The sequence below is a fragment of the Pediculus humanus genome, genomic scaffold (assembly GCF_000006295.1).
Source record: "Pediculus humanus corporis 1103172108281 genomic scaffold, whole genome shotgun sequence".
Taxonomy (NCBI): Eukaryota; Metazoa; Arthropoda; class Insecta; order Psocodea; family Pediculidae; genus Pediculus; species Pediculus humanus.
This window is the reverse complement of record NW_002987850.1, coordinates 1,759,843-1,783,447: the sequence shown is the minus strand read 5'-3', so window position 1 is coordinate 1,783,447 and position 23,605 is coordinate 1,759,843. Positions and strand designations below refer to the sequence as shown.

Genomic DNA, 23,605 nt, shown 5'->3' with positions numbered 1-23,605 from the left:
TGGCAGAAATTTTTGTTTAGCAACGAAAATTAGGTCGTGATAATAAAATTGTATACGAATTTATATTAAAATAATAATAATAATATTATTACTTACCAAATGATGGAAAAAATTACTGGAATCGTTTGTAATTTTCCTTTTATTCAAAAATAAAACATTCCAGCGCTCCAGCAGGCGATGTTAAAAACTCAATTAAACTCACAGCAGGAGGAGCGTATATATATATATATATAGATTTTCTTTTAACCTTTTTTTATTATTTTACCCTTCTCACTCTACCCTACGCTACCCCTTTATCCCTTTTCCCTCTCTCTCACTCTCTCTTTTCCTACATTTTCTTTTCTTTCCGGAAACGAATAGAAAAAAAAAAAGAAAAACTTGACCTTAACGTTTTTTTTTATTTGTCGTTAATGTTTACCTTATGGTAATTTATTATATATTTGTCGATCGATTAAAAAAATTTTCTTTTTTTTTTTTTATTTTCCCACGCTTAAAACTTTTCCATGCGTGGAGGAGGGGGGGGGGGAAATGTCATTATTATTTAACGATTTTAAATTTTCCTAACATTACTACTATTATTATTATTATTCATTTATAAAAATAAAAAAAAAAACAAATATGTCGGATGTGTTCTTATGGATTTTCGATAAAAACCAATTTTTTTTTTTTATTATTATTATTTTCCCAATAAATTTCCCCCCCCCCCCGACCGGTTTTTTATCGAAGAAAACGTTCAAAACTTATCAATAAATAATAATAATTATAATAATAATAATAACTTTATATTTTCAACGGGAAAAAAAAATTATAACGAAAAAAATTGAAATTAATTCCGATATCGATCATTCGTATCATTTAAAATTAATTAATTTTTTTTATCGATAATAATAATAATATTAATCGACGTTATAAACGAATAAAACAAAACAAAAAATTATAATTTAAATTTATTATAATTACAATAATAATAATAATAATACGATAATATAATAAATCACGAGCATTTAAAAAAAAAAAAAAAAAAAAATTTTAATTTATTTTTATCACACGTGACGTCCAATTAATTAATTTTTATTCAAAAATTTAATTATTATTATTATTTACGTCCAAATTCAATTTTTCCCAAAATAACTCAATGACCTTAATTCCCTACTTCTTAAGTACATAAATTTTATTTTTTCTTTCTTAAATAATAATAATAATAATAATGTTTTGAGTATTTTTGTCGCCTTTTTCGTCTTTTCCTCTCTTTTTATTCGTAAAACAATAAATAAATTCTTTGTTTGTTTAAAAAAAAAATTATCACAGTTGATTATAATAATAATAATTATTATTATTATTACACAAGAGATATTTCGTCATGGGAAAACAGAAAACGTTTTTCTTTCATTTATTAAACGACGCAATAACAAAATTTTCTCAAATGATGAAGTATGTTGGCTTTTTCAATACATTGCGTCATTTGTTTATATTTATTTATTCTACTTATGTCTTTTTCCTTTGAGCAAAAGAAAAAAAAATTATTATTATTATTATTATTATTATACAAAATACAACAACAACAAAAACAAAGGAAAATTTTATTGAGACTTACGGATGTTGTAAATATTTTCGTTTTCGTGTGATAATTAATACTCGCTTCGAATATCATATCGCCAGGATTAAACGATGCTTTCAATTGATATATTTCATTCAATATGTCCGTTTTATCCGTCATTTTACCAACGAAACCATCGTAATCGGAATTTTCTTTAAATTTTAACATGTGTTTATTAGGTATTAATTTGGCACTCCATATTATCTTGTGAAGGCGTACTTTGGCGCATAAATTACGATGATTGGCAGTTAGGCTATAAAACAGTTAAGAAAATTTTACCGTTAAAACCTTTTTTTAATGATAATAATAATAAAAAAATGGCGAATTTTTTTTTAATAAAACCTATTGAGATAATTTTTTAAATATTGTGCGGCTTGTTTTACGATAATATTTTGAGCCGCGAGTGGCGTCCATTCTAAACAAGAACACCAATGCGGTTCGATTCCAGCATCTAAACAAGTTCTCGAACCTGGTACCTAAAAATAAATTTCCAAAAATTAAAAAAAAACAAACTCGATTCCTTAAAAAGAAAAAATAAAAGGGTAACAAATTAAACCTCTTTGAATAAACTTATTCCTCTATTTATTAAATTTCCTTTTCCGCTTCCGCGAAAGTGCAAAACGTCCTTTAGTGTTTCGTGTATGTCGAATGGAGTCGTTAATTTATTGGCATTATTTAAAAAATTCGCATAACCTTCGGGATATTTTTTTTCAAACCATGGAGGAAAAACAAATATGAAACCTGGAAGTCTTTCTTCTTGTTTACCCTGCTGCGTGTTTCTCACTTCGGCAAACCTTTTTTTTTTTTTTTTTTTAATACAAATCAATAATTATTTTATTATTATAAAATGTCACGCACACGCACACGCCCACACACACTCACCTAGAACCGTGATCGCTCATTAATATCAATAATGTATTATTAAAATATCCTTTTTTATTGAATCCCTTAAGCCAATTATATGTATCGTCGTCGGCGTTGACGACCCAATTATTCGAATCGTGACTGTATTCGGAATGAAATGCAAAAACGAATTTCGGTTTATCTCTGTACACTTCATACATATTATTCATAAAATCTAACATTATCTGCAAAAGAAAATAATTTTTAAAAATAAAAAATGGACGCCATATCACAAAACTAATTTTATTGGCAAATCTAACATTGAATCGTGACATTCCTCCGTAGCAAAATTTTTCTTCTCTATCGAATTTAGGCGAGGCTTCTATGTAAAACGTTCTCATGTAATGATCAACAGGCTGTTCCTGAAAATTTTTTTATTTTTAATTAATTATTTTTAAAAAAAACCAACAAAAAAAAATTTACAAAACTTACTTTGAAACCTTTTAATCTATACGTAAACGTTCCCACGTTAACCATATCTTCGCTCCATGCCGTAACGTATCCATTTTTTTTATAATCGTTCCAGATGAAAGGATACACATTAACGTATTCCGCGTACGAACCTTTTCTTTTTCTCGTGTCCGGTAATTCTAAAATAAAAATAAATCACAAATCCAAAAATGAATGAATGAATGAATGAATGAAAATGATTTTCGTACCCAATTCGGTTCTTCCCGTCAGAATAGGTATTAGAGCCTGTGGTGTACCATCACCAACGATATTGTAACCATTTAGGGGAATCCCTTTCATATTTTCCGTGGCATATTTATAAGTTTTTGGAAGTTGTCTTTTCCACATGTTATGCGATAATGAATCGAATCCGAAAATCAAAACGTTTAAACGTAGAGAATCATCTGGAATTTTAGACCAACCGCTTCTATCGAATATCGTTTGATCCGAACGTATACCCGTCAATACTTTTTTCCATCTAAAACAATTTAAAAAAATATTATTTTCCATTCCAAAAAAAAACACGGATGGGTTAAGTTAATAACTTGTTTACATAACTTATATATTATTACAATTAGAAAAAAAATAATAATAATAAAATTTGTTAGTTTGTTATAAGCAAAGGTAAAAAACCATGCCGAATAAAAAACTTTAACCCAAAGCTCGAAAACCACTCGTTAGAAAAAATTAAAAACTAAAACTAAATGTTTTGAAAAAAACAAACACCAATGAATAGTGAGAGTGAATTTTAATATAAAACTTTTGAATACCATTCATGATGATTAAAAAAATGTCTTCTTTTCCTAATTTTACCATTCCAATTTTCATATTCTATAAAATATTAAATAATAAATTGAATAGAAAAAAACAATCATACGTAAATCATAAATATTTGAAAAATTTTTATAAATCCTTAATTAATTAAAACAATAAATAAATAAATTTAATATTAAAATTTATTAAAATACTTACTGTACATTTTCAGACATGCAAAAAACTTGTACAACATCACTATTTTCTAAATTATATTCTGTGCTACTCGATGTCGTCATTCCCTGATGTTGAACATGATCGGTTTCTCTTATGATATCGGTGAAAGAACATTTAATAAAACCGTATTTCTAAAAAAAAAAAAATTGATGCACTGTTGTTTAATACAATAAGGTATTATTTGATTTATAAATATGTATTATAAAAATAACAGATAAAAAAACATTTTTTTTTTAATAAATTTCTCTCACTATTTTGGCCCATTCTGATATTTTTAATATGCTTCCATGAACTTCGACCCAATCTTTTGTTTTATTGCAAATGACTTTAGGAACTGGTTGAATAAGATCCAAAATTTCTTTTGCATTTACATCTAAAATAGGAACTCTGCATGCTAAACCCTCATGGCTGGAAAAAAAAATTGAAAATCGTTATCAATTTATAAAATTTACGCGAAGGATTACATACATGTAATAAATTTTAAATGATTTAAAATAAAAAAGAAATATGTGGGTAAAAATTTACAGGAATGGGTGGAGGAATGATTCCAAGGTAAAATTTTCTTATGTAAAAAACAAAAATGTATTATTATATTTACATAATACATACGCCAAGTTTTTATTTTCGGATTTTATGTACTGATTAATTCGGTTAAGTAATTCTTCTCTGTCATTCTTGGGCGGTTCATTCATCATTTTAACCGTTACAAAAAATAAACAGAAAAAAGGAACAATGCATATAACTAATAATGTAATAAACGTTACAGCTCTGATTCTAAATATTTTTCTTGCCATATTGAAAAAAAAAAATTTTTCAATCGTTTAATTTCAAATCGAAACCATAAATTTTTCTTTTTTTTTTTTAAAATCGCATTCAAAAATAAAATAATAATTTCACGGATCGCTTGCGCGCCTTTTAAACATTTAAGTACACGATAATATAAACGTTACAAAGTTTGTAAATTTAATCATTATTATTAATTACATTATTATTATTAAATAAATTCGAATAAGTTAATAATTGAATAAAATTTTAACTTGAATAATAAATAAATTTTTATTTTAAAATAAAAAAATTTTTAATGACAGACAGACACTCGAATCCGCCTCTTTTAGCAGACGATAATTTTATAGTATTAAAATTTTTCAGGGCCCTTCTACATGTGCTTATTACTTTATTTTTCGGAGGGAAAATTTTCCCTTTCTTTTTAAAATTTTGAAAAGTGTTCTTTTTAACCGTTAATTTAGTCCGTTTATTTAGCTTCAGTGAATTACAATCAGTTTTTTTAAACGTAAGATATTTAATCATCAATTGGATAAAACTTGCCATTTTTAAATTTATTATAAAAGGTGGTTAAAATTAATTATAAAATATATATATAAATTAATTATTTAATATAACATTAATAATGACATGATTTTTTCGGAGAGAAATTTATTTAACAATATTACACGTATTTTAATACAGATTAATCTTTTTCGTTATTGTTTTTCTACACATGGGGCACACTTTTAACGTTAAAGAACATTCTTCGCACGTGCGATGACCGCAAAGAAAAGCAACGTTTCTATTTCTTTCCATACAAATCGTACAATCGAGAGATTCTTCGATTTCTTGTATTTTTGTTTCCAGGTAACGAAGCCTATCGGCACTGGGTTGCCTAGATTTGCATGGTATTATTTTACCATCGACGGATATCCTTTTCGAAATGAGACAACCGCATTTCAAACACTTTTTCACACGACTCGCACAATCTTCGCATGCAATTTTATGGCCGCAAGGTTCGAACAAAACGTTTTGATCGGCTATTTCCGAACAGACTGAACATTCAACGGGTGAGTAGTGATTTTCATTTTTATTACTTTGTTCGTTTGATGATTCTTCCGATGAATTTCGGGTCGATGAATTCAAGATGGCGGCATCCTCCCGCATTTTTTTCAAGGTAACGTAACTTTGTATTAGTACTTGCACGGATTTATCTTCCACTAAATCCAACGGCGTTTTCCCTCTCGAGTTTTGAAGAGTTAACGAACAACCTTCTAGAACTAAATAACAGGCAATGGCAATGGCAATAGAATGTTCGCTAACCAAATCGACAATTTGTGCGTGAATACCGTAAATTTTCGGGGATTCCAACTCGACAATTTCCGAATTAATGCTACCCCTTTTTAAAAGTACTAAATGTAAAGCAGTCTCTTTGTCTTCGTCGACCACGTGAATGTCGGCTTTCATCGATATTAATAATTCTACGATGGAACACCTTCCCTGTGACGCAGCTAAAAGAAGTGATGTTTGCTTTCTGTTATTTTGTAAATTAATATCCGCCTGTCCTTGAATTAATAATGTTTCAGCCACCATTTTATGACCGTTTAAACATGCCAAATGTAAAGCTGCAAATCCGTCATCTTTTTTAACATCCACAAGTTGTCTCGTCTTGGATAAAAGTTTTTCCGTGGCCACGTTATTTCCCTTTAAAGCTGCCTGATGTAAAACGTTAAAACCGCGATTGTTTTTCAATGTGAAATCCACTCCTTGATAAGAACACAAAAGATCCGTTATTTCAACATTATCTTTACCAATTGCATCATGTAATGCAGTGTCACCATAAGAATCTTGTATATTTACATTACACTTATATTGTAAAAGTTTACGGACACATTGAACGTGCTGCTTATTGACAGCTATGTGAAGTGCGGAGCAAAGGCCCCTATTTAAACTATTTATTTCCGCTCCGTGCCTCAACAATATATCCATAACTTCAGCCTGGTCGCCAAAAGCAGAATAATGCAAAGCCGTGTCACCATCTTGATCCGCGATAAGTAAATCGGCACCTGATTCAATAAGGAATTGAACAATTTCTTTATGCCCCTGATGGCAAGCAACTTGTAGGCATGTTTTACCACTGGATGTTCCATTTATTTTATCCGGAAATTTTCTAATGAAGTCTTGAACGACATCCAAGTGACCATGGGCTGCTTCTCTGACTAATTTATCCATGTTTGTTGTGTCTGCCGGTTGAACCAACTGTAAACTTGATAATAATGACGCCAAAGGATTTGTATGTTCCTCTCTTTGATTCGAGGATGATTGCATTGAGTTATTTATTTCTGTTTGAGAACCAGGAACTAAAGTTACACAAGCAGGATTTAGCGTCCAAGTCTGGGAATCGATACAAACTCTCAAATCTCCATCCCTATAAATTTTGTTTACTTTGCCGACTTTACCTAAAGATGGCTTCATGGCATCTATCCAATCTCCATGTCCTTTTTGACACTCTTTTACTTTGTTTTCATCATCTGAAAGCCTAACTATGTCACCTACAGCGAAAATATTAACTTTGGTTAAGGCAGCAGGGTGAAAGGTCCATCTATTATTACAACCCTCATATTGTACTCTAATATCTCCTTTTTCCGTAACTCTATGAACTGTTCCCACTTTTCCAATACAATGTTTTATTCTATCATTCCATCCTCCGTGACCTTTTTGCATTTGTTCTAACTTGGAAGCTTCCATAAGTACTTTGACTTTGTCCCCGACATTAAAAGTTAAATGACTAGGAGATCCTGGGGCTCTGGCGATATTTTCTTGTTTTATACCCAATATTGGTAAATGATCCTTATAATAAAAACCACCGACAGCATATTCAACATATTTTAAATCTACTTTGCCTTTATGGCCAAGTCTATAAACATTTGTACTTCCTGAAATCCAGACTACATTCGCCACGGATCTTCCAGATTCATTATCCCATCCTCTTATGTCTATAACCCTTCCCATTTTTCCTTCGCCCCCATCCTGATCGTTCCAATCCCAATCGGGACCTCTTACTACCTGAATTTGTATAAATAATTAATTAATCATTTTAGAAAATTTAAATTCTTGCATAACCAATTATAAAAAAGAAGTAAATTGTACCTTGGCTCCGACAAAAATTCCTTTTAGTTGCACCTTTACACCCATATTCCTAGGTGGCACTTGAACTCCTACTGAATTAGCAGTCTCAAATCTCTGAAACTTATGACATAAGTCATGTTTGTCCATCATGTAACATTGAGTGCACAAGTCATAATTAAAACACGTTTCACATTTCCATCGTATACCCGCCATACCGTGTTTTTTACAACCATCACAGATAATATTTGGGTGCTTGACACCCGCAGGAGCATTATCAATAACTAATAGGTCATATGCGTTTTGATATCCAATACGATAATTCGTTCGAGACCCGGAATCCCATTGGACAACAACCGTTTTATCAGGTGAAGTTATGCTTCCTGCTTTACCTATTTCCACAACCGTTCCACAATGTCCTTCTCCATCGTCTTGTAAACCCCATTTCCAATCGGGACCTCTTACAACGCGAATCCCAACTTCCAACATAATTTATTTCATTAAAATGACTAAAATAAATATGTCAACTACTTACATTAAAACAAAAAAAAAAAAAAAAAAGTTAACAAATTAAAAATTATAACTTTTTTTTTTTTTTTAAAACTTTTAAAAAATATTTTTAAATAATTTCAATTTTGTACTTAAATTGATTCCGGAATTTTTTGAATTTTTTCATAATAATGAAATTCATAGAGTTCAATTAATTATGGCAACGGACGACATATTGCTTGTAAATATTTTAATAGAGATAAAAACATTTATTTACTTTATGGATACGGTTTCAACAGGCGTTGATAAACTTTTGTCGAAGCATGTAATCGGCCTGATGAAAATGTGCTTAGAGTTACAAATGCGTTACATAAAAAAATTTCTGACATTTTTCTCTTAAATATCGGCATTCATTTTTTATATAAATGCAGGTAATTTCATTTAATTAAATATTTTCAAATTCATTTTAATTCCAACAATTTTTTTAAACATTTCCCCCCCAAAAAAAAAAAAAAACTCGAGTAACCTAATTTAAAACGAGATTATGTTTCAATACATAGAATTAATTTTTTTTTTTTTTCCAGTTTTAAAAATATTTACTGCTCCGTGTATCATTCTATTAGAATATTATCAAAATGAATTTCTGCAATAAAAGACATTTAAATGGTGATGGACCTCTTTACATTTCTGATAAACCAGGTACCGTACCAATAAATTAATTTATTAGTTGTAAAATAAAATAAGGTACATTCGCTTATATGTATTCCTCATGATTATTTGCCATTCAAACTTTTCAGAAAGCTCAGATTTTTTTTTTTTTTATTTAATCAATCAAACCGATCATGGTAAATAAAACAGGTGTATTATTACAACATTCCCCCCCTCCTCCTCCCCTATTTCAGTATAAAAATTTTTTTCTATATAATTATAGCTATCTCTCTTTAGTAATTAATTTTCAAATGAAAAATCTTTTAGTTGTTTGTAAACAAAAAAAATTAATTGTTATTCCATTGAAAAAATTCAAATTATTAAAAATATTTTAAAACAATCTTTAATTTTGCTTAATGCTCTCTAGATTAAATCATGAAACGATATTAAAAAGCATAAAACATATTATCTAGTCGAAATGACAATTGAGATAACAAAATATCACAGAATGATATAATAGGCAAAATAAAATGAATTAATTTATAATAACAGGCTTGAAAATTATTGGTTATGAAATATTATTAAATATTTAGGCTAACCTTAAATATGAAAAATGTTTTTTTATGTGAAATGTGAAATGTTTGTCCTTAGGCAAATTTTTTTTTTTTTTTTTTATTTAAAATAATCAAATAAGCGAATGTACAAAAAAAATAACTTTTGTTTTACCTCAATGCAATTATTATTTTGTTTTTACTTTCATTCAATTTAGAAAAAAAAAAACAAATGTAAAGGTCTTTTGAAAAAACATTTTTCATGGGGACCACATAAAAAATTTCTTAACTCTATTTTAAGTACAATCGCACTTGTTAAATTTTTTTAAAAATCTGATTGTATTGTTTGAGATAAGGGAAAATTATTTCCTACATAATTAAAAATGTTTTTTTTTAATGATAATAATACAAGGACAATAACCTGTGTACTTGTTTGAAAAGATGATTTAAGAAACGAGTGAAAATAATTAAAAAGACAAAAATGAGGAGGGGAAGGGGGAGGGGAAAGCACGCAATTGCACACACACACACATTAGACCAGTTTCATTTCAACTTTCAATCCTGTTAGACAAGTCTATTAATGAAAAATAAGAGAGAGAGAGAGAGAGAGAGAGGGGGGGGAGGGAGAGAGTGAGAGAGAGAGAGAGAGATGAAAACAAAAAATTAATTGATTCCCAATTTTTACAAAAAAAATATTAACTGTCTCACGCACAAAAAAGTGCGTGTCAATCATCCAACGTCGTTTTTCGCATGAAAAGAAAATGAATTTGTTTCATTCTCACACCACTGGGAAAACGTATCGGAAAATTTTTTCCCTTTTTTTTTTTTTGTTTATCGATTTAATTTTTCCTTTGTTCGAATCTATGTATTTATATTATTTACATCGTAGTCAGACTATTAATTTTTTTTTTTTGTGAATTTCGGGTTAAAGTTTTTTAGGTAAAGGTAGGAGAAGGAAAAAAAAAAAAAAAAAACATCTTTTTACGCACTCTCTCACTCGCACTCTCTCTCTCTCTCTCTCTCTCACTCACTCACACGCAAAAGCGAAATGCAAAAAAAAAAAAAAAAAAACAAAGAAAAGCTATGACGATTGCAGGAAAAAGGAAAAACCAAAAAGAAAAATAAAATAAAAGGGGGGAGGGGGAGGAGGGCGAGGGCGAGGGCAAGGGCAATCGAGGGAAAATCGTTTTTCCTTTTCGTAAAAAAATCCTTACGAGAAATAAAACGAGGCCAACGAAGCGGGCTGTTTAAAAAAAAAAAAAAAAATAAGGAAAATGGAAAATGGAAAAATTTTTTTTTTTTTTTCCCGACGACGGGAAACCTTTTGCGCAACTCACGCGACGCGTGTGTGTGTCTGTGTGTGTGTGTGTTCGTGTGTATTCAGTTATGGGAAATTTTTCTTTGGAATATTCCAAAAGAAAAAAAAAAAAGAAAATTACGTTAAATTATTATTATTATCATTTTTTTTTACGTTTTTTTCTTTGTTTTCCCCCCTCTCCCCGTTTTTTAATTTAAAAAAAATTTTTTTTGTCGGTGTCGCGTTGATCATGTCGTCGTCGTTGAATTTTTTACAATTTTTTTTGTTATCGTCCCCCCAGAGTTTAAAGAAATCGTGAAAATGTGTTGTTGTTATTATTATTATTATTATTATTACGTCATCGGTATGGGTTCGAATCCGTTGAAAATTTATCCGGAAAATATTCGAACGTGAACGTCGTCGTCGACGTCGTCACCGTCACGGGGTTATATAAGGTAAACGAAAAGTTAAGAAAAAAAATAATTTTCTGTATTTTTTTAATTTTTTTTTTTTTTTTGGGGTTCCCGGGGATGAAACGGGATAATTTAGTCGAAACGTCTTTTTTCGGGAAAGGTTCACAAAGAACGTTCGGTCGTGAATCCCCCTCCCCTTCCCCCTCTCCCATTTAACTGTATTATTATTTTTTTTTTTTTCTTTGTTTTTCCCTTTTTTTTAAAAAAAAAAAAAATAGATTTTCTGTTGATTTGTTGCTACAGCAATGTATGAGTATTATTATTATTATTATTATTATTAAGGGAAAATCGTGCGTATCCAGGATTTTTTTTTTAAGTAGCGTATCCAGGGGAAAAAAAATTTGACGGTTTTTTTTTCGAGTAACGTATTGTAGTATTTGCTGTCGTGGTTTTAATTTATTTTTAATTTTTTTTTTTTTTTTGCGCGCAAAATCACGAAATTAATCCTAATCCGGTATATTACGTAATCCCTAATTAAATTTACCGTACGGGGGGAGGGGGAGTGGGGGAGAGGGAGGGAAAAAAAAGAAAATTCGATTTGTAAATTTTTTTAACCGGCCAAAAAAAAAAAAAAAAAAAAAAGAAAAATGTCTACTATCAAACTTGTTTGCTTTCGATCGTTTGGACAAACTTGTTGATTTCGTTTATTTATTTGCGCCCGAAAGCGGAATCAACAACGTGTAAATAAATTTTCCGAGGGGAAAAGCAACAAAAAAAAATAATAATAATAATAATAATAATAATAATTTATCGTCGTTCGTCGTTTTTGAAATAATGAAAAATTATTATTATTAACTAACTAATGATTACTTCCGGTGTAGAAAATTCCGTGATTTGTGTGTGTGTGTGTCTGTGTGTTTGTACGAAAAAAACAATAGCGTTTGTTTTTCCTTTATATAATTTAAAAATGATAATAATAATAATAATAATAATAACCGTCGAGAGAAAAAAAATGTCGCGAAAAGTTAAAGAAAAACGTTTATGGCATATTATTATTATTATTATTATTCGATTTGTTGTTATCATCATCAAATTGTTTTTATGATAAAACAAACAAAATTGCAATTTGTTGATACGGATGATGATGATGATAATAATACGATATTATGTTTGTTTGTTTAAATTGATTTGTTTTTACGCGTTACTTTTTTAGTAACAATTTTTTTTTTTTTTTGGCATTTTTCAGAACTTCTTGTGATTGGAGAAGAAAAAACGGGGAAATCAATGACGGAGACCAACGTATCGAAATTAATATCGACAGACGATTCGCATAATTCACGAACTCTCACGTCGTTGAACATGATGAGAAAAAATAAAAATTTTTGCGACGTCGTTTTACACGTAGGCCTCACATATTTAAAACGAATCCCCTCACCCGTTCCCTCACCCCCACCCACCCACCCACTCTCACCTTCACCCCTCACGTTCCCACTCCCACCCCCGCAAAGAACAAATCAAAAACAAACAAATTCCAACCACTACGTGAGTGTCGTTGTTTGTTGTACAAAGGGAGAGAGTGTGTACAATGTGTCTGGTATTGGGGTTGCAGGTTGGATCGTCGGAAATACACGGTCACCGCGCCATATTGGCCTCCGCGAGCCCGTACCTATTTCAAATGTTCAGCGTCGAAGATGAAAAAAAAGGGAACAATCGGGAAAGGTCTTCCATGTCGTTTAAATTGAACGGCGGATTCGACACGAAATCCCTCAACATTCTCATAGATTATGCTTATACAGGACGGTAAGGATCATCGTCATCATCGTCGTCACGTCGTCGTCCATATTGTTTTTTTTTTATTCCGGGGGTCATCATTAATGATAATGATAATTAACGATTTGTATATTATTACGTTTCGTTCGTTCGTTCGTTCGTCTACGTGATGTTATTCCGCAAAAACAATCGACGACGACTAATTAGTCTCTCTTTCTCTCTCTCTCTCTCTCTCTCTAGTTAGTTAGTTAGTTATAAGATTTAGTGAACTTTGATACAAGAAAAAAAAAGAAGGAATTGATGACGTAAACCATCATTTCGAGTTTTTACGTTTTAAACGTCATTATTTTCCATTATTAATTATGTAACTCGTAGTCGAAACGAAAGGGAATCATTAATAATAATAATCGATCGATAGATCGATCGTTCGTTCGTTCGTTCGATTGGGGTGGGAAATGATACCACTTGGGGGGGAAATTTTTAACGATTGAATTTTTTTTTTTCCAGGTTGGAAGTTCAAGATTCGATGGTTAAAAACGTTTACTTGGCGGCGACGCAATTGAAAATGGGAAAAGTAGCAAACAAATGCGTTGAATATTTGGTAGAGAATTTAACGGTGGATAATTGCACGGATATTCGATCATTGCCGGGGATATCGAACAATAAAATAATATTGGAAAAAATAAACGGTTTCATAACGGAAAAGGTTAGACGAAAATAAAAATGAGTTTGCATGATGGTGGTGGTGGTGGTGGTCGTAGTAATAAAAAAAAAAAAAGTTTTATTGTGTTTTGTCGTTCCTGGTGTGATCGATTTGATGAAAATTTTTCTTTCTCTCTCTCTCTCTCTCAGTTTGATTCCCTCGTCAAAGCTCCGTCTTTCATATGTTTGCCATGTTTTAAAATAGAAGTTTTGAGTCAAAGTCGTCAGGAAATGGAATTGGTTAATCCGGCAGCGTTGATACGTTTGTCAATACAATGGATTCAAGGACAGCAAGATGTTAAAATGGAAAGGTTGGTGGAAAAAGTACGTATTGAAATCATCGTAAGAAGGGGGGTGGGGTAGGAGGGAGGGGGGGAAAAGAATGCATACGCGTTTGAATTCTGCTGTGATTTTATGTACATATTTCGGTTTTAGATCGAACGTGACCGAAAATCAAAAAAAAAAAAAAAAAAAAAAACTGGTTTTATCCGTGATTGATTCCGGTTTATTTTATTTATATTTGTCTGATTAATTGTTTTTTGTATTGATAACAATAGTGAAAATTCTTTTTAGACTCATTTATTGTATTTGGCCTTGGATAACACTTTACAAGATTGTTCAGAGTTGCCGAATTCGGATTTGTCAGATTCGGAAATAGTACAGGATTATAAAAAAATGTCAAAGAAACACGGTACGGGTTTGTCGACGGGTAAACATAAAAAAGTACCTCTTCAACCCGCTGGACCGAGAGTTTTGATCCTTGCCGACAGTCATCCGAAAATATTCGAACAGGATCCCGGATGGGATTTGGTGGCGTTTAGTCGGATAGGAGGTAGGGGGAGGGGGGCGGGAATTTTAAATGTCTCATCTCAATGAATTCCGCGGTGTAATTTGTTTTTTTGTCTTGTAATTTTTCAGAGCATTCATTCCTCGCATTAACTTTCATAAATAATCATTTAAGCCGTCTTTCGATATCAATGAAATTGAATCCGAGCCCTATAACCACACCGGAAATAACGAGATCCGTTTCAAATGGTCCAGACACTTATCAAATGATGGCCCATATGACTGATGTTAAATGCGCAGCCGGCTGCGCTAATTTTAACGAGACTCTTCTTGTTTGCGGTAACTTTTTTGCGCCCACTTATTTACTTATTTATCTATCTATCCCTATCAATTGTTATTATTATTTTAAAAATGTTTTGTTAATTTTTAAGGTGGTTACGATCGTGGAGAGTGTTTAAAGTCCGTTGAATCGTACGATCCGAGCACTAACGTTTGGGCCGCTTTGGCACCACTCAAAGAAGCTCGAGGACGGTTTAACATAGCCGTAGTATTAGGTAACGTGTACGCCGTGGGAGGATCGAATGGATGCACGGAACTTTCCACCGTTGAAAAATACGATCCGGAACTTCATAAGTGGACCAGAGTATCAAATTTACCCATAGCTCGCTCAAACGCCGGTAAATTCCTCCCCCCTCTCTCTCTCTCTCTGTCTCCGTCTCTCTCTCTCTTTCTCTCTGTCTCCGTCTGTCTCTCTCTATCTGTCTCTGTCTCTCCCCCTCGCCTTATATTACTAATTTTTTTTTTTTTGTAATCAGGGGTTTGCTCCTTGAACGACAAGTTATACTGCATAGGAGGTTGGAATGGAGAAATGGGAATGAAACAGTGCGAAATGTACGATCCATTGACTGACGAATGGGTAACCATATCACCATTAAAAACCGGTGAGATTCCCTCGCGGATCGGAAAACAAAATTTAAAAGTCACTTACCTTTTTATTTGTGATGAAATCATTATCATTATTTCCTTTGCAGGACGAAATCAGGCCGGCGTTTGCGCTTTCGGTAATAAATTGGTTGCCGTGGGAGGTTGCGATGCGTGGAATTGTCTTTCATCGATGGAAATATACGATCCGGTAGAAAACGAATGGGTCATGGGACCCTCGATGACCACAAACCGGAGGGGATGTGGCATAGCAGAATTTAAAGGTATAAAAACCGCACGCACTCCGTGATTACCTAAAAGAAAAAAAAATAGGAGGTTAAAAACATCAAATTGAAAATCTTTTTCGCTTACTTTCAGGTAAACTTTACGTCGTGGGAGGTTCGGACGGGACTCATTCTCTTGCTTCGACGGAAATATTCGACTACGAAGAACAAACGTGGTCTCCGGGACCAAGCATGACGACTCCGAGGGCTAACGTCGGCGTGGCAGTCATAGGTAATAGATTGTATGCCGTCGGAGGATTTTCAGGTACGTTATTATTATTATTATTATTATTCCCTTTCGGAATTCTCGCGCGTACCTATTTCCCCCCCCCTCCCCTAATTTTGTGTATTTTTCTTTTATTAAATATATATTTCAGGCAAGACGTTTTTAAACAGCATCGAATATTTGGATGAGACGACAAACGAGTGGACGACGTTTGTACCGAAACCGTTGTTGTTGTTGTTGAATATGAAAAATTCAACATTGGATGAAGATTTGGATTTTGGAAGGGACTGAAAAACTGATTCAAATTCCCTAAATATAAAATGAATCAAAAATAATAAAAAAAAAAAAAAAAAAAAAAAAATTAACGAAACATTAAAGTGGACGCAAGTATTTAAATTTTTTTTTTTTTAATTTTTTTTTCTGTTTTTTTTTTTTTTTTTTTTTTTTTTTTTTACTTCTTTCTCATCGAAGAGAGAAAAAAAGATTGGGTAAAAAAGTATTAAAGTTGCTAATAAGAAAGCATAACGAATCACTCATAAAGAAAGAAAAGAAGAAAAGAAAAGAAGAAAGAAAAGAGAAAGCAATTGAAAAGAAAAAGAAAAAGAAAAAAGAAAAATACACATATATTTTTTTAAAATTTTTTTTACGTAATAATAATAATAATAATAATAATATTAATAATGTACAAGAATTAAATACAGGATGTTTATTGTAATAATGATAATGATAATGATGATAATAGTAATAATAATAATAAAATAAAAATGATATAATCCGAATTAAAAATCAAAAGAATATATCACGAAAGTAAAAGGTTTGCTTTTTATTTAAACAATTTTTTTTTAAAATTAAATTCGATTGATTGATTAATTGATTGATTGATTAATTGATTGATTGATTGATTGATTAATTGATTGATTATTTATTTATCTATTTATTTATTGTCGATAATGAATGCATTTAAAAATTGCTTTTATTTTATTTTTTATTTTTTTATTTTTTATTATTATTATCATTTTGTTCGTTATTTGTCGCATAATATTTTCAAAATAGAGAGTTTGTTGTTTGTTTGTTCGTTTGTTCGTTTGTTTGCTTGTTTGCTTGTTTTTTTTTTGTCTTAGAGTTTGCACGCGATAGTTGATACAAACGATGAAAATTATTAATTTTAATTTTAAGCAAATTCAATTTACAAAAAGAAAAAACCGTTGCTAGGGTCAATGTATTGAATGCGATCAGATTGTAGGATTTTAATATAGATATATACATATAATTTAAAATTTTTGATTATAATAATAATAATAATGAAAAATAAAAATTGTAGATGTAATTAAGTGAATCATAGATATATAGAAATAAGTTTTTGTTATTATTATCATAGTAGAAATTTGTTATTATTATTTATTATAACGCGGCATTTTTATTTTTTGAAAAAACTAAAGGGAAAACGATGGTCGACATTTTGTGTGTGTTTGGGTATACTAGAAAAATGATTTAATTTTACCTTTTTTTTTTTTTTTTTTTCTTTATCTGGTAATCCATTCGAAATCCGATGAAAAAAACTGTTTGATAATGATAAAATATATTATCGTTTCGCGCGAGTATATAATTTAAAAAAAAAACAAATAATCACTATTTCAAATTTTGTTCCACAATCACGTATTCCGTTGTTTAAAAAAAACCGTTAAATAAAATTTTCACTTTTATGTTTTTTTTTAGTGTCGCGATTGTTTTCCGCGTATTATTTATAATTAATCTTAATTTTTGTTTTATTTTAAATCACACGAGTATTAATTTTAATCACTACCGTTTGTATTTTATCGCACTTGTCGAAAAAAAAAAACGACTGAATAAAAATCCGTGTTGTTCGTACGGAAGCCATGTTTGATTTGACGCGTTTTCGAATCGACCAATCAAAATCGAGAACGTAATAAAAAAACAAAATGTCGGACGTCGTTACGTAATAATGACGTAATAACAGTATTTATTTATTTTTCAATTTTTTTTTTATTATTTTATTTTCGAAAAAAAAAGCAAATCGTATAATATCGTTAATTATTATTATTATTATTATTATTATTATTATTATTATTATTATTATTATTAATATTAATATTATTAATTATCACAATTATATTTTTTACCCTTTCGTATATTAAATTTTATTCGAATCGAAAGTTAAAAAAAATTATATCCTCGTAAACTTGCATTTATTTTCCGTTACAAAAGAAAAAAAAGGAAAAAGAAAAGAAAAAAAGGAAATTTAATCCTTGAATTCACTTTAATTTTCGCATTGGGCTGTGAAAAACAAAAAAAAAAAAAAAGAAAAAATATTCAATTTACGAATTATTTTAAAAATTATTCGTTTGATAAACGCGAAAATTTATACAATTTTTTATTACTACTATTATTATTATTATTAATGTTCGCGTTTTAAATTTTTTATTATCATTATTATTATTATTACTATTACTACTACTACGATTACAACTATCATAATTACTACAACTATTAATTATTTACTATTATCATTATTTTATTATTTTTTAATGATGTAATGAAAAAGTAATTTTTTATAATAGTATTTATTACGATTATTATTATTATTATTATTATTATTTTATATATACATTATATAAATATATACATATTATATACATAATTATATATATTTTACACGATTATATTATATACATACATATTTGGAAGATAAAAAAATAAATAAAAAATAAATAAAACGTTAAATAAATATTTTATCGTTTGAATAATGAAAAAAAAAAAAGTAACGTTTTTATATTATAAAAGTTTAAGCGAAGGGAAAAATGCCCCCCCTCCCTACCTCCCCCTCCCCCTCTCCTATCCCTTCTTTGATAAAAATTTTTCATTCGTTAATATAAGTAAAAAAAAAAAAAAATTATTGTAAATAATAAATATTAAAATAAATTAATAAATAAATAAATTTAATTAAAAATTAAAAAAAATTTTTTTTGTTGTGGTTATCACGTTTCCAAATCCTTATCACGTAATTTTTTTTTTAAAGAGCGATGATGAATTTATTTATTTATTTATTTTTCTAAATAATTATTAAAACCATCGATCGTACAGATTCGAAATAGATTTATTATCGTAATAATAATAATAATAATAATAATCAATAATAATGAATAAAAAATTTATTTATTTTTATTTTTTTTTTTTGTGGGTTATGCGTTTTTTAAAACTTGAACGTATGGCAAAAAGTATAACTTAATTAATTAAGGCGTAAACGAATAATTAACGATAGTTTATGGAATAAATAAAAAATTTTAAAATGAAAATATTATTTGTAAAAAAAAAAAAAAAAAAGTAAATAACGGTTCTTATTAATAAATAATAATAATAATGATAATAATAATAATTTACTCGTTTAGTAAGTTTAAAATATGTTTTCAAAGAAAATAAATAATTTTAATTTCCGTTTTAATTTAATTTTTTTTTATTTACACAATTATAAATCATCATTATTAGTGTTATTAATAGAAATATTTCATTTAAATGAATAATAATTTACAAAAGAAAAAAAGGTTGAAAAGGATTTCATCTACTCAAACGTTTTAAAAAACGTAAATTGAATTGTAAAAAAAAAATTATAAAGATAGAAAATATTTTTTTTTTCAATATAATTATCGAAACTTTATATATTTTGATTCAATTACAAACTATTACAATTTTCTTTTCGAAATACTTTTACAAATAAAAATAAATTCATACTTTTTTTATTTATTTATTTAACAATGTGGGGGGGGGGAGATTTTCGTTAGGTAAAATGGCCGGATGAAAAAATCTAAAAAATTTTTTAGTTTAAAAACGACAAAATACAAAACACGATAGAATAATTAAACATTATTATCATTATTATTATTATTTTGTTTCGATAAATTTTATCAACGTAAATACAATTTCAAAATTTTATTTAACCCGTTCCTTTCTTTTAAATTTTTCCTTAGCAAAATGAACATAATAATAATAATAATAATAATTAAAAAAAGAAAAAGCTTTAGATTCTTTAGTTTTGTAAATTTTTATAAAAAAAAGTACACATAGACTCGAAATTTGAAAATTTGTTTCGCAATATTAATAATAAAAACAGGAAATTTTACAAAGTTAGAATTGAATTTTATTTTATTTTTTTTGGAAGAACTTTTTGTTTGTTGCTAAACGGATCCCAAATCCGTTAAAACTCCTTCGACTCTTGTTAAACTTCTCGAACGACATGGATGAGAATATTTAACTTGTAACAATCTCGTCATCAAATCTTTATTCGTACTTTCGAGCATTGATATTTTTTTCTGCAATATCGATATTTCCCTCGTTTTATCCCTTATGCTGTTTTCCAAACTCATCATGCTTGAAAACAAAACAAAACAAATTACAATTAATTTTTTGTTGTTGTTGACACGTGCACGTGCACGCACACGCACGTGCGTACGTACTTGACCAAGAGAGATCTTTTCTCGTCCAACGATTTCCTATAATCGTTTTCGATTTTCTTTCTCAAACCCTCCTCCCCTCTCAAAACTAATTTCTGATTCGTTAATTGAGATTGTAAACTTTGTATTTGTACTTCCAAAGCTCCCGATTCCAATTGCAACCGAGCTTTTAAATCCGAAATCTGGGAAAACAAATAAAAAACGTGAAAATTCTGTCCCCACACGCGACCATTTTTAAAATAAAACCACCCACGCTTTGTCTCTCTCTCTCTCTCTCTCTCTCTCTCTCACCTACCTGAGCTTTACGCCTTGCTTTGTGTTGTACGTGTCGCACGACGAGAGCATTGTATTTCTCTACGACTCCGTTCAATTGAGCTTTTAAATTATCAGAATCCGACTGAAGCTTTTTTATTTCTTCAAGCCTCGCCAATTCCGTTCTGGAAGCTTGTATCTGAGCATCAAGTTTAACTTGCATTCTTTCGCTGGCACCTTCGCTAAGCATTAAACTCGGCGGTGTTGAATCCGCACTTGAAAAATAAAAAAAAAAAAAAATTTTTTTTTTTTCTTTCTTTTAAAATGATTTGTTTCCCTCCTCCCCTCCCGTCCGCTTTTAGGACATTTACCCGTAACTTTGTGATCGAAGCATTTCACGATCCGTCATTGAAAATGATCTCGGTAATGATCCCGTGTTATCAAGCATGTCGTCTAATTCTTGATTGGAGGACACTTTGATTTCCGGCGGACTGTCAGCGTTCCAAGTTTTCGGGAAAGCCTTAAAAAAAAAATAATTTATTTATTATTATTATTATTATTCTTCACGTCGATTACATAATAATGACAAATAATTCACCCTTAAAGGTTCTCCTTTTTTCTTTCCCGGACCGATTCTGACGGGAGAATTCCTTCTCGGTCCATCCAGAGTATCACCGGCTGATTGTCTTCTTCTTCCCGGAGGAGGACTAGGAGATTCTCTTCTCGGCCATATCATCGACATGCTAGTTTGAATTCCACTCCCTCTACTCTCGTCGGTGACTGAAAAATACGACATTTTTTTTTTTTAATATAATCCAATTCCAATTGTTAATTTTGAATCTAGTACAGCCACGAAGAAGAAAATGGATTCGATCATAACCTGCACGAAATAAAAAAAAGTTTTTTTTTTTTAGATAACTTTATCATTCTCATGCACGACGTTCATCTCATCATGCAATTCTTAAAAGCTCAAGAAAAACATTTAATCTAAACTTATAAATAATAATAATAATAATAATAATGTATGACAAATATCGACGTGAAACTTAAAATTATTATAAAACATCGAATAAAAAAAAAAAAAAAAAAAATCACAATTTTAACAACGAATAAAACAAAAACAATAAATAATTTTTTTTTGATATCAAATCACAATCAAATATTTTATATGGAATGTAATGATAATAATAATAATAATATAAACAAATAATAATAACATAAATTTTTTTTTTTTTTTTTTTTTAACATAAGCTCACAGCTCACTAACCTATTTCTTTTAACTGTGATTCTCTTTCTTCAAGCTCAGCCAATGCTTCAGACAACTGAAGAAACATTAATATAAGTAATTAAATATTAATTATTTCTATGTTGTCATCGTTTTTTGTCGTTACAAATAAAAATTTTTTTTCTTTTTTTTTTAATATTAATAATTGTTCGAATGTTACTTAAATGCCCCCATGTCTTATTACTAAGTCACATGATTATTTTCTAAATCAAAATCTGTTTTTTTAAAAATATTAATTAATAATAATAATAATAAATAAAAGCCAACCTTAAAAGCCAAACGTTCGTTATCGAGCTCTAATTGTTTTTTCATTTTTTCAAGTTGAAATAATCTTTCCTTGTGTTCGGCAGATTCATGTTTTAAAACTTCTTTTTCAGATGACACCTTGAAAATTTATAAATTTAAGTAAAAATTGTTTGATGACTTATCGATAATGGGTATTATTGTTAAAAACAAAATTTTTACTTTGATGATTTCGGAGATAAGATCGGCTTCTTTATTAACACCATTCAATCCGCTGAGCTTACTTAAAACGGCAATTTCTTCCATTAATTTAGCTCTGTCTGCTATTAAAAAAGCAACTTGTTCGCCTAATGAAGCATCGGCAATACCCTCAAGACCGGATCTTTCGAGCAAAGTTGCTAATGTCGCTGTTTGATGTTGAGACGATTCCAATCTTGATCTTAAACACATGGTTTCCGTTTCTAAATGATCTGGAAATTTTTTTTTTTTTGTGCATGTGAGTTATGCTGCGTTTATTATACGTCGCGACGATTGTTTTTTTTTTGAATTAAAAGAATATAAATAAAAATTACACCTGCACGTTTTTCCGCCAATTCTTTTATTTGACCAACATAACATTCCATTTCTTCTAAATCTTCGTGTTGTTGCTCACGTAATTTATCAATCATTTTTCTTAAACTACGAAGATTACTTTCAGCATCGACTAACCATCTCCAAACGTGTAATAATTTTTCTTCCGTTTTCAATCCATTATGATCTAAACCTTCTTTTTCGAAACGTTGACGTAAATCTCTCCACTCATCTTCTTCACACTTCAAAAAAAAAAAAAAAAAAATTCAAATAAAAATCTTTGATAAATAACGAGAAAAAAAAATTTTATTATAAAACTCACAACTACTACGCCATTATTCTCCGTCATTTTTTTTTTTTTTTTTTTAAGTTAAAAACAATTTCCAAAATTTAATAACATAAAATAAAAATATTAAATTCATGGCACGTAAAAATGAATTTAAAATTAAAATTTTAAAAAATTTTTATAAATAAGACAAATAAATTCGTCTATTCTCTTTCCGCATAGCCAACATTATTTTAATTTAATTTTTTCTTTTCAAACGTTGTCTGCACTGTTCGAATCATTCAAATTTATCGATTGTAACGTAATTAATGTAATCAAAACAATCATTTTTTAATTTTTTTTTTTATTAATTTAAACGATTATCGCTGATATTTTATCGAAAAACAGGTTTAATTATATTTAATTAAAATTAAAATAACCGAAAACATAATGCAACGTTTGAAATTAAATAAAAAAAAAAAGAAAAAAAACTTATAATTATTTTTACAACCCCACCATTAAACACATTTTAAACACAAACATTTAATTTTCTTTTAAAAAAAACTTTTTATTCTCACAACCCTTTCATAAAAGATCCACCCCCCC

General features: G+C 29.4%; 5 protein-coding genes across 5 annotated transcripts; 1 reads left to right on the top strand and 4 right to left on the bottom strand.

Annotated features, from left to right (window-relative positions):
• Positions 1-1,393: 1,393 nt before the first annotated feature.
• Positions 1,394-3,460, bottom strand: Phum_PHUM516060 (uncharacterized protein; the record flags this gene model as incomplete). Its single annotated transcript, XM_002431185.1, has 8 exons — positions 1,394-1,498; positions 1,595-1,850; positions 1,940-2,073; positions 2,154-2,391; positions 2,480-2,685; positions 2,761-2,862; positions 2,933-3,090; positions 3,160-3,460. 8 exons carry the CDS (start codon positions 3,458-3,460, stop codon positions 1,394-1,396), a joined length of 1,500 nt encoding a protein of 499 aa, XP_002431230.1.
• Positions 3,461-3,918: 458 nt separating this feature from the next.
• Positions 3,919-4,734, bottom strand: Phum_PHUM516050 (uncharacterized protein; the record flags this gene model as incomplete). The annotated part of the gene is made up of 3 exons (XM_002431184.1): positions 3,919-4,071; positions 4,192-4,348; positions 4,550-4,734. The coding sequence occupies 3 exons, from the start codon at positions 4,732-4,734 to the stop codon at positions 3,919-3,921; spliced, it is 495 nt and encodes a 164-aa protein (XP_002431229.1).
• A 664-nt stretch (positions 4,735-5,398) lies between these two features.
• Phum_PHUM516040 (ubiquitin ligase protein MIB2, putative) lies at positions 5,399-8,320 on the bottom strand (the record flags this gene model as incomplete). The annotated part of the gene is made up of 2 exons (XM_002431183.1): positions 5,399-7,771; positions 7,856-8,320. 2 exons carry the CDS (start codon positions 8,318-8,320, stop codon positions 5,399-5,401), a joined length of 2,838 nt encoding a protein of 945 aa, XP_002431228.1.
• A 3,921-nt stretch (positions 8,321-12,241) lies between these two features.
• On the top strand, positions 12,242-16,209 carry Phum_PHUM516030 (uncharacterized protein; the record flags this gene model as incomplete). The annotated part of the gene is made up of 12 exons (XM_002431182.1): positions 12,242-12,266; positions 12,476-12,630; positions 12,839-13,029; positions 13,507-13,705; positions 13,852-14,025; positions 14,275-14,533; positions 14,620-14,826; positions 14,919-15,164; positions 15,303-15,428; positions 15,519-15,692; positions 15,787-15,957; positions 16,070-16,209. The coding sequence occupies 12 exons, from the start codon at positions 12,242-12,244 to the stop codon at positions 16,207-16,209; spliced, it is 2,067 nt and encodes a 688-aa protein (XP_002431227.1).
• A 3,899-nt stretch (positions 16,210-20,108) lies between these two features.
• Positions 20,109-22,832, bottom strand: Phum_PHUM516020 (DNA double-strand break repair Rad50 ATPase, putative; the record flags this gene model as incomplete). The annotated part of the gene is made up of 9 exons (XM_002431181.1): positions 20,109-20,301; positions 20,388-20,566; positions 20,680-20,911; positions 21,008-21,156; positions 21,235-21,416; positions 21,904-21,958; positions 22,189-22,305; positions 22,387-22,634; positions 22,745-22,832. 9 exons carry the CDS (start codon positions 22,830-22,832, stop codon positions 20,109-20,111), a joined length of 1,443 nt encoding a protein of 480 aa, XP_002431226.1.
• Between the last annotated feature and the right edge of the window lie 773 nt (positions 22,833-23,605).